Source organism: Thermobia domestica, chromosome 17 (assembly GCF_964235325.1).
Source record: "Thermobia domestica chromosome 17, izTheDome1.hap1.1, whole genome shotgun sequence".
In the NCBI taxonomy this organism is placed as follows: Eukaryota; Metazoa; Arthropoda; class Insecta; order Zygentoma; family Lepismatidae; genus Thermobia; species Thermobia domestica.
In genome coordinates this window covers 53,241,551-53,253,098 of record NC_137470.1, presented here as the reverse complement: position 1 = coordinate 53,253,098, position 11,548 = coordinate 53,241,551, and the positions used below count along the sequence as shown (strand labels likewise).

Below are 11,548 nucleotides of genomic sequence, written 5' to 3'. Positions count from 1 at the left end.
TTTTATTCATTCACCTTTATGTTTGTATAAACGTTTAGCTGTCCCCATACCATCATGCATTTAGAGAAATGTTAGGCAATTAGAGAGATTTGAAAATTCAATTAGAGGAATACTTATGAATATCATAATAATTATGAAATTTGGATTTTGAAAAAAAAGTGTGTTCCTGAGTTAATGAATCTTTTCATCTGACTTTGTCGTTAAGCATGTGGAAAAGTATATTGAATTTGTAATATAAAATCAGTTAGGCGTCGGAACATTGAAAATTAAATATTACTTAGTATGATCTTGAAAGTAATTGAAAATAATATTGAAGTTAATAAATTTGTTTACGAGTGTATTCACATATGGCATTCGTTATGTAAAGTTAATGGGTATCTGCCATGATGTTAAAAAAGTTTGAATTTTAATTGAGTTTAGAGATAACTGTTCTACAAGTTAAGAAGAGTTAAAGGTTGAAGAATGTAATCCAACCCATAGAAGCGTCACTACTTTCTTTCTAAATTACAGTGACGAAATCGGGGTAGCGTCCGATTGGGCCTCAGCTAGTGTGTGATTTGTCAATTATATACACAAACTTCAAAATTCCTTTTTGGCTTGTGACGTTTAATATATATTTAAGAAAAAAGAAAGATATTTAATTGACGCTTAAAATTTCATATTTTTATTAGACATTCATCCTTAATTGACTTAATACTTTTCTTATGTTCCGCGTTGTCCATCTCGACGATTTTGGTTAAGTTAGCTAACGTAACGCGAACCTCTGTAATCGAATTGTTGGTGGTTGTAATATCAGTACTCAATTGGTCGAATTTGAAATCAAACTTATTTTCTAGCTCTAACTTATTGTTCGTGCATTCATTTCTTAATTCATCTATTCGCTCGTTATTACTATCAATTTTATGTTCTAAACGTTCACTATTACTTTCTAATTTTTGCTCTAATTTCTCAGACTGTTTCTCTAATAATGCTTGAATTTGTTCTAATGTAATACTACTCTCCATGTTTATTTAACTTAAAACTATATCACAATACGAAACATGCAAAAATAAACACTTGAATTCAATAACGATATATGAACAAAAACTTTTCTATAAACAATGAAATTTCAATTGCACAAAACTTGCTTTGAGTTTTCACTTAATGAAATGTTTCAATAGAAAATTACACAAACATAAACAAATATCTTACACAAGGCATGTTTTTTTCATTCCTTACTCTTTAAAGGTGCATATGTGACTATGAGTGTGTGTATGTGTGTGTGTATCTATGATCAGCTGTTCAGTGCTTTCGTTTATACGTACTGTAAAAGTTAACGGAACAAAAATTCGCGAACAAGCAAGATGTTTTAATTTCGCACGAAACAAATTATGCTAATGATATTTCTGTAATAATTATATTTACTTTCTGTTTTCAAACACTATATATTATTTGCTTTCCTTTTCCTCTCTTCTTTTCACGAGTTAAAACAATCTACGCATGATTCTGCACCAAGTTAGCTACCTGTGACTACGTGATTCAAGTTCTTAGTGTTGTCATATTTTAAGAAATGAACGTTAAAATAATTAAATGCAATTTTATCCCGAAGATTGAAGTAGGTCCTGTCACGGTCACCATTTCGGGTGTGATCGATATATACGTCGTGGTTCGGAGTGACTTTTATTTCTCATATATCCCCCTTTTCTCAATCTTAGTTCCCAGTTGTACTACGACGATGATGATCACTGCCCATGCCTACAATTCCAACTTGCGGTGACTGGGAACACGGCAGAAGCAAATGTAGACAACGTGAAATATCTGTTAAGCTACACACACATAAAAGAGTTAAATATTAAATATACAACAAATGACAAAATTACTTTTGGGTAGAAAGAATGTAATATTACTATATAAACACAAGCATTACATGCATTTACGTTTCAAATGTATATATATATAATTAACAATTCAGTATTAATGACGCGGCGGTGGTGAGGCTTGAATAATAAGTAACTCACGTGTTTCTTCGGCTAGCCTGATGAGTTGCTCCCTCGATGTCCTGTATCCGAGTGCATGCGCTGTTTTAGGGGCTGAAGTCCTAGGTTTGAGTCCCGATTGTTCTTTCTTCAGTGAGTGTCCCAAGTGGTACTATGGGTATGATGTTAACTTCGTAATCTCGGCCGAATCGTGTTTTGAAACTCAGCTTACATTCATGATAGTAAAGGACAACTCCGATTGATTAGTCGTATTACAACTTTCTCGTAAATAAAAAACTATTACATTCAGCTTCCAACACTAATTAATGATCTGTTAAACTGATTCACCAGTGCAAACCTGTTCGTAATGAACAAAATACAACGTAAAAACGCACAAGTTACATTCTAAGCAGCAAGGTACGCTGCTCTTGGGAGAGGACGCGCTATGCGCGAGAACTGGGAGTGTGTGGACTCCCTCAAACTGTTCGCTGCAGACTGAATGCTTTATTCAGTTCGCAATTGTGTACATGTTCTCGGGGCTGGAGCGCCCCGGTGATGACGTATGATAACAAGTTCACACTCTTTGGCTGAAGAAGTGCGGACATTTTAAATAATCAAATCAACGATGGGCGATGACAACGAGTGGAATGTTCTTGCAACTTTCCCGTTGTTCCGGACTCAGCGAGCGTTCACAAAGGAAATCATTGTCTCTGCGACGTATGTCCATATTTGGTCACAAAATCTTAACCTGGCTTACCAACACAAAGGAAAAGACATACCAAAGCGATGACAGAGGGATTTCTAGAACATTTGGAACTATACGAGGGTTGGTTAATAAAGCTCAGAAGAAATCTATTTTCTCAATGTTTCTTTCAAATCCCAAAAAATGAGCTATAGGATGGTGACATCTCCTTGATTCAGAATGATGTTAAGTTTAACGTGTTTTTTAATGCTAGCTTGAAAGCTAGCTACCTCTAAGAGGGGTACGCCCTCTTTCAGGGATGGAAAGTTAAAGGAAAAGTTTGTTGCATGGGTTATTTGTGGATGGTCTAAGGGAGGCTAGAATACTGGGTTATAATGTTCGTTATATACAGTTGTTTATTTATTTATTAAAACAAAATAACATGGACATTATGATCTTTGCGATCATAATCATTATGACATCGGTAGTGGAAGGAATTTGGGAACATATACATATTACAAATACAATACAAATATTATATTTCGGTACAAATAAATTAACACATATTGTAAGCAGGGTATAAGAAGGTTTTGACGGACAATGTTGAAAAGATGCATGGTGATGGAAAGAGCAAAACAATGAGTGAAGCAAAGTGAAGAAAAAAAGCGTTAAAATTCTATTTATTCGGAGAGGAAAATATGTTATGAGCATGATAGATGACATGAGGTGCAGACACGTCACAACACTAGGAAGGTGTTAAGTAAACGAATACAGTTAACGTCTGCCTAGGGGCGACTCTAGGCTGAAAGCTTAACGGGCCGTTGGTTCTTAGTAATATCCAAAATCTTATTATGTTAGCCGTGAGTACTTGAAATTTCTACATTTTTATATACAAACGTAGAAAAATGTTTACATTTTAAGCACAACGTTCATATGAAGTTTATATTCTAAGTTAAATTTTAAGTTTATATTAAAATATCTGCAACAATTCTATATTATTTCGCGAAATAAGTAGGCTCAAACCTTCTGCCATCTATGTTCACATTTATGCTTTATACATAAATACTATAATTCGTTACGCCTCATGGTTACGAAATATAAGGAAATAAAGAGTTACATTATATGTACAGTACGTGGGACTTAAGTACTACGGCACACTTAAAAAGAAAAATAAGTGTGTCCTTTATTCAAGGTGAATGCTAAAAAGACGCTAACAACGCGAACACTATCTTGTCGCCGAAAGTTAAGAGATCAGCTTCACGTGGTTTTTGAGAACAACTGAAAATCGAACGCCCGCTGGCTTTTTACTTCAATCTAAAGAAAAGCGTCTCGCAAGTGAAGCATGGGTTGCCCGCACTACAGCTTGCGCTAAACAGAAATAAGCTTTTGTGTATAAGCCAAAGCGAAATAAAATCAAATAAAAGCAACAGGCAAGCTTGCAGCAAGCAAGCATGCTGTCTGGGCTATATTTTATATTAACATATTATTTCTTACTCATTTACTATGTGCTCCAATGTAATTTCTCTTCCAATACCACGTCAAGTATAGTAATTACAGGGATTGTATCGGGGTTTGAAGAAACCGGGGCTTTAAAAGAAACAACGCTACTGGACCCATGTGCTTTTTTCGGGTATTTTCGGGTTTAATTGTGTCTTTTCGAAATATTTCAATGTTTTAGGAGTAAATGTACTTTATATTTGAAGATTGTCATTGTCATAACTTGCAATAATTTTATATTCACTGCTGTTTTAAAAAAATGCCACCATTTTGAAACTTTCAATTGGATCGCCGAGAAAATCTATGCAGCAAATTCAGAACCTCTTATGCTTCTACTCTAAAAGTATTAACTGAGAGCTCCGAAAATTACACCCTGTAGCGTGGATACCTGATGTTTTGAAAAATGGCCGCCGTTTTGAAATTTTATGTTGGATCACCGAGAAAATGTATACCTCGGCATTTAACAGCACAAATTTTTGTATAGTAAGTAATGGGGTGATGATCTCATGGGTTATGACACGATAGTGAACGTGCACGACCCTGGCCACAAAAGTTTTTGTAAATTTGAACCATTTCGTTTATGTCTTGTGGTATTAATACCACGATATTTTACAGTACAAATTTTTGTATAGTAAGTAAAGGGATGATAGGGATGACGGTCGCATGAGTCCTGACCCGCTAGTGCACGTGCACGACCCTGGGCACAAAATTTTTCGTAAATTTGAACCATTTCGTTTATGTCTTGTGGTATTCATACCACGACATTTTGCAGCACAAATTTTTGTATAGTAAGTAAAGGGATGATAGGGATGATGATCGCATGGGTCCTGACCCGCTAGTAAACGTGCACGACCCTGGCTACAAAAGTTTTTGTAAATTTGAACCATTTAGTTTATGTCTTGTGGTATTGATCCACGAAATTTTACAGCACAAATTTTTGTATAGTAAGTAAAGGGATGATACGGATGATGATTGCATGGGTCCTGACCCGCTAGTGAACATGCACGACCCTGGCCAAAAAGTTTTTTGTAAATTTGAACCATTTCGTTTATGTCTTGTGGTATTGATACTACGACATTTTGCAGCACAAATTTTTGTATAGTAAGTAAAGGGATGATAAGGATGATGATTGCATGGGTCCTGAAACGCTAGTGAACGTGCACGACCCAGGCCACAAAAATTTTTGTAAATTTGAACCATTTCGTTTATATCTTGTGGTATTAATCCACGAAATTTTACAGCACAAATTTTTGTATAGTAAGTAAAGGGATGATGATCGCATGGGTCCTGACCCGCTAGTGAACGTGCACTACAGTAGTAGTCCCCCCCGTATGGCTCGCCGAGTCAGCAAAAATTCCTCGATTCTGATTGGCTGAGAGAGGTCACGTGACGTTAGGCCCCGCCCACGCGGGAAATTCAAATTTTCCAGGTCACGTGGTATGATGACCCGCGGGGAAATCCCTCACTAATTTGTTCCCTTTTACGGGTAAGATGTGTGTTTATGATTGGTTGATAGCTGTCACGTGATTTTACACCCTACGATATTTGAAATTCGTTCCCTTTTACGGGTAAGATGAGTGTTTATGATTGGCATACAGAGGTCACGTGATCTTAGGCCCAGGGATTTTTTAAAATTCGTTCCCTTTTATGGGTAAGATGAGTGGTTTGGTACCTTGAATTTGATTGGTTGATAGAGGTCACGTGATCTTAAGCCCCTGTGACTTTTGAAATTTGTTCCCTTTTTACGAGTAAGATGAGTGCTTTGGTACCTCGATTCTGATTGGTCGACAGAGGTCACATGATCTTAGACCCGCCACACGGTGAACAGAATACGTGGGAAAACCCCTCATTCATTTGTTTCCATTTTACAGGTAAGATGATTGCTTTGGTACCGCGATGTTGATTGGTTGATAGAAATCGCATAATCTTACACCCCCGCCCCCAATGCTAGACATTCAGAGTGCTATGACGACGATCCACCCTAGACCTGGATTTTAGAATTTAGTTCCCTTTTTATGGTTATGCGTAAAGTTCACATGAAGGGTTCAACCCCATCCTTAAATAACCCTTTTTTTGGTATCATGATATTGTACTGAAGTTTACATTAAATATTATCGTTCTCTTTGGCAGATAAGATGATTACCAGCTTTCTTACCTTGATGGAGATCCTGTCCTTGAATTAGTAGCCTATGTCTCTGGAAGTAACAATGGTGAAAGAGGGTTGTCGCTTGTAGATTTCTTATAACACATTGTTGTGAGTTTAAGCGATTTTTTAAACGCTCAGTAAGCGCTTCAATTATGGAAACAGTGTTGCCAGATTTTTCTTACCTAAACTGCTCCGATTCTTTTCGAAACGGTTCCGCAGAGTGCAAGAAATTTTAAACTAAAAATTTTTTCGAACTAAAAAAAATTTGTAACTAAAAAAAATTTTAAACAAAAATTTTCAAACAAAAAAAATTTCGAACTAAAAAATTTTGAAACAAAAATTTCAAAAAAATTCGAACTAAAAAATTTAAACTAAAAACTTTCGAACTAAATTTTCAAATCAAAAAATTTTCGAACTAAAAGGAATTTAAAAAATTTTCGAACCAAAAAAAAATTCGAACTAAAAAAATTAAAAATTTTTCGAAAAATATTTTAAACTAAAAACTTTCGAACTAAATTTTCAAATCAAAATTTTTCGAACTAAAAATTTAAACAAAAAATTTCGAACCAATTTTTAAAAACAAGTTTCGTACTAAAGTTGTAAACCACATTTGAAAGTTTTCAAATCCAAATTTTTTTCGAACTAAATTAAAAACCAAATTTTGGACACTAAAAAATTCTTTAATTATTTTTTCGAACAAAATCATGTAAACCAAATCTTGGATATATTTTCCACCTTAAATTTTCAAGATTACCATTTATTTGAAAACAAGTGTTCAGGGTTTCAAGAAATAATAAAACATATTTTTTTTCAACTTGTTGTATTTTAACGAAAGGTATGTGCTCTTCTCATACAAGTTTATTAACATAATAAATACAGGATCTAGTTTAATGAATATGTTGGACGTGTCATCATCTTCGAATGTTGTAGACGTATCCTGTAAAGAAAAAGAAGAAACGACGGATTACTTTAAGAATTTCTTTTTTCTGAAACAATAAAAATGAGTCAATATTGATGAGAGAGAAATAAAACTTACTCGTAAATGATGGATCTGTTTAGGCTCATCTTCCTCCTCGGGTACATTTCATCCACTGATGGATGTTTACGAACTTTTTCTGGGTACTGCATTTTTCTTGGTGTTGCTGCTTTATGGTCAAGGTTCCTCCTTCGGTACGAGATGACTGCATTTCTTCCACTGATGGTGATGTTGATGATTTATGAACTCTTGTGGGTACTTCATTTTCTTCTTCTTGGTGTTGCTGCTTTGTGGTTAAGGAAGGGAAAGAAGAAAAGGAAAAGGAAAAAAGAAATGGCGGCCTTATTGGGTATTTACAGTTTTTTCTTCTTCATCTTCTTTTTCCAGTTCCATCTTCTGTTTTTTAACGTACCCGTACGGAACCGTATCATAAGAATTGAATTCTTTAAATCGACGTTTTGTGTACTGGATACTGTACATTTTTTCTTCTTTGCGTGTGACGATGGTATGGTCTTTGGTCCTGCATATCTTATGGGGGATAGTGATGGTGACTTGTCCACGGCATTGATTTGTAATCATTTCTTTTAGCGTATTGAAATTTAATTGTTGTCCTGCATTGTAATTTAATGTAAATCCTCTAATTTTGCATATGTAACTGGTGACGTTGGTATCCGGATTGTATATTTCTAGGCTGTAATTTTTTGGGCCTCCACTGACAAATGTTTTGATGTATGCTCGTGGTCCGTAAGACTCCATCTCATTCGATAAGCATCCCAAGTACGTTGAAGGTTCAATGGTTGGCTCCCCGGGCTTCTCCGTAAATATTACAGAATCCGTGTCGAAATATAAAACACGTTCCTGCAACATTTCCAGGTACTTGTACAGTTCCAGGCGTGCCTGACATGTTGTAAATGCACCTAACACGACATTGGTGTTTCGGTTTTGAACAGGCACATGTTCATTGTACTCCCAGAACGCATACAACATCGTATCATTGATGGGTACAATTTGATGGAGTTTAATGTCGGGGGAAGTGAGTTTTTCATAAAATTCTTCCGGCCGGTCAATAATTGTGGTCTGGCTAAAGTTTGATCTTTGGCAAAGCTTTCCCCATAATGAGTTAACACAAAGCTTAGATAAACTTCTTCGTGCAGGATTATTTTCAATTTTGGACGGATCCAATGCAATACCTTCACGCTCCAGGACGGTTTGTATGAATTTTGATTTGTCTTCTTCGGTCACACAGGAACTAGGCCAGCCAGACGCTTCCATTTTTGATTTTAAAAATGTATTGATATATTCCGTGAACAAGCCACCTGTTTTCGTGATGGGATCATATTGTTCAATGTCATAATCCCAAATTTCAAAAATTTCCACTGGTTGATATCCTAATTCTACTGCTTTCTGGATTTCATATGATACCCATGTTCCAGTGAGGCACCGCTCCTGATCGTTGTGTGTACACGTTGCTGTAGGGTCTGGGTTCATTTCTTCGGCACACGCAGCACACAGTGGAAAGAGTAGTTTCTTGTTGCATCGGTAAGGCAAAAGACCATGATAAAGATGGCGACTTGGTAATATCGTCATTTTGATTAGACCATTGACTTTATTTATTGGTGGTATATTTTCATCACCCTGTAGATAAATTCGTGGATGGCCTACAGGGTATTTAGCACACTTATTGATGTAAGGATAAAGCGAGACAATATCGAAATATTTTATTACTTTCCCCGCTTTTTCGTCGACTTGGTGGTACAATTTCACGCAATTGGTCCTTCCTCCAAAAAAACTATCTCTTGGATTTAATGGTCTGCGGTTCATGTACGGGTGATTCTTCAGATACGTCGCCATTGCAGGATTTTGTTTTAAGAACTGATGAAATTCGCACTCCCACATTTCATGTACAATGTACCCCAATTCACGCAGTCTTGCATTTTTTCTTTGCGTTCGTTCATAACGGAATTCCATGGTGTCTTCTGGATTGCTGTAGATGGGCTGATTACGGCCTGTAGTAAAACATACTTTACACCCTTGATAAAAGCAGCCGGCATGCTCGTAGACGTGCTCCTCTAACGTCTCAGGATCTTGGTAGTAGCCATCAACATGGAATCCCGCAATAAACACTTCTTTTTGTCGGGCCGCATGTAAGATTTGTTTTTCTTCGGTTTTTTCAATGTAGGCCAGCCATTGCATTGCAGCGATCGATTGGGTACTTCTCCATCGATAGCCATGTGCCGGTAGAATTCCAATGGTGTTGGGTTTAAGGAAATTCCGGCGAAATACTAAATTGGAAGCACTGGCAATCGTGATCGTCTCCAAGAAGGGATTCACTTTGGTTTCTGTTTCAAATGACGTCATAAACGAAACGCATGCTTGTCGCAGTACATTGACATCTTGAATACAATACTTGATAATTTCTTTCTGGAAATCAAACGTATCATTACGATGATCGTTGTACCACTGCATGAACTTGTTTCTGTCTTCGACGGCCATTTCATCTGCACCATAATACTTTGTTTCTGGAAGTGGTCCAATATACGATTGATTCTCCTTGGTGTTGAAGAAATGCGGGAAGTAGCCTTTGGTTGTGGGTAAATTGAACGCTTTTGACAATTTACTTAATGCCATAGGTAGGAAGTTCAACGAGTCAATGAACGTCAGATTATTCAAGGTTAAACTCAGTATCTTGGTCCCATTTAATATGACGTCAGGTCTCCATTGGCATTGTTCTACCATAGCCTTTAAAATAAAATGTCCATCGTATCCCTTAGCGTTGTGCGCGACACAGAAAATCCTATTTATATTGGGACGACGTTCCCGCAAGTACTGGAGAAAATTATAAACTGGATCCTCTCCTTGGAAAATATGCTGGCGCTGACCACACGTACTGCAAGACTGCTGAATATTATTGTTTTCAACACATGCATAACATACTTGTTGTGCAACCAATAAATTTGGAATGTGTACATACGTATTATCGCCAATATTCGTGTCTTGCATAGATTCTATATCATAGAAAATCAATAAGGCTTTCTTTGCGTGCATGAGTGAAGGAACACCAGGTTTCAAGCATTGTCGATCAGGAAGCATAAAACATTGATGGGATCCTGGAACAATCTTCTTACAAACATTGCAAAAGATCTCATTACAATCATGAAGGCGTTGTCCGGTATGCACAAAAGAATATACTCTGTAACATCTAGTACATTGCTTCACCATTTTGCATACAGGTTCCCCATGATGATATACAATATTACGATGATTGTTAAAACATTCTTCGCCGTAAAATTGACGATTGCAGTCGTTGCATAATATCGGCGTTTGGTTCTTGTCGCATAGAGGTCTCTGTAGACATTTGGAGCACGTTACAGGACAATTTTTCACATGTTCATTGCGTTTACTATACTTTTTATGGCACGCCTCACAGTAGAACTTGGTTGCAAAACAAGCAGTTAAAGATTGAATGATGTCAAAATGGCCAGCCAAACAAATCAAATTTATGGGAGTGCGATTTTCATCGTTGGGCCCCTCGTACATGATATCATGGCCTGTGAAACTGGTATACACAGTAATTTTATATTCTTTGAGGTATGCCTGGAATTGTCGAATTTCATTTACACTGGAACCATGATCCAAATTCACTCCTGCATTTGCACATAGCGCATCGACTTCATCGTCCACAACACATTTTCTCTGATTTTTATACTGCTTATGTCGTTTTACGTCTACATTCTTGTATTTTTTCAGGCCAATAGCAATAACAAGGGCGTACGCCAGGCACCTTGAATCTTGATTTCTTACACGTACAATCCCTCGCTTGCAACGTAATAATTCTTCGTTTTGAAGTACTCCTTGCCGCAAACCGCCATAGCCACGTGGAATATCCACACGATGAAAATGCACGGTGAATGGTTCGTGCAGGAGAAATGCATTGTTACTTTGTAAAACTCTTTCGAACGAGGCCCACATCGTTTCCAGTGTCAAGTTTCGTGCTTGGCGAAAACTCACCCAAAACGGTTTATTGGTATTGCGTGGTGATATTACTGATAAACCAACCATCGCCTCATCGTCGACATTGGCTAACAAATGGTCCAGCATTGCTTGGAAACTATTATGTACATACTGTATGATATCGGTTCCTACGGGCGGTGCATTAAATTGAATTTCGAGCATTCTGCCCTCAATGTTAAATCGTCTATAATGACGAGTGATTTCATTGCGCACAGTAAAACCCGATTCGGCCATGGTTAAAAATGAAAACAAACAAACAGGTACGGTAAAACAAATATGTA

The 11,548-nt window shown here is 36.8% G+C and overlaps 1 protein-coding gene across 1 annotated transcript; it reads right to left on the bottom strand.

Annotated features, from left to right (window-relative positions):
- Nucleotides 1–6,869: 6,869 nt before the first annotated feature.
- LOC145674308 (uncharacterized) lies at nt 6,870–8,758 on the bottom strand. The gene is made up of 2 exons (XM_081744173.1): nt 7,317–8,758; nt 6,870–7,217 (listed from the first exon to the last, which is right to left on the bottom strand). The coding sequence occupies exon 1, from the start codon at nt 8,742–8,744 to the stop codon at nt 7,599–7,601; it is 1,146 nt and encodes a 381-aa protein (XP_081600299.1). The 5' UTR covers nt 8,745–8,758; the 3' UTR covers nt 6,870–7,217; nt 7,317–7,598.
- Between the last annotated feature and the right edge of the window lie 2,790 nt (nt 8,759–11,548).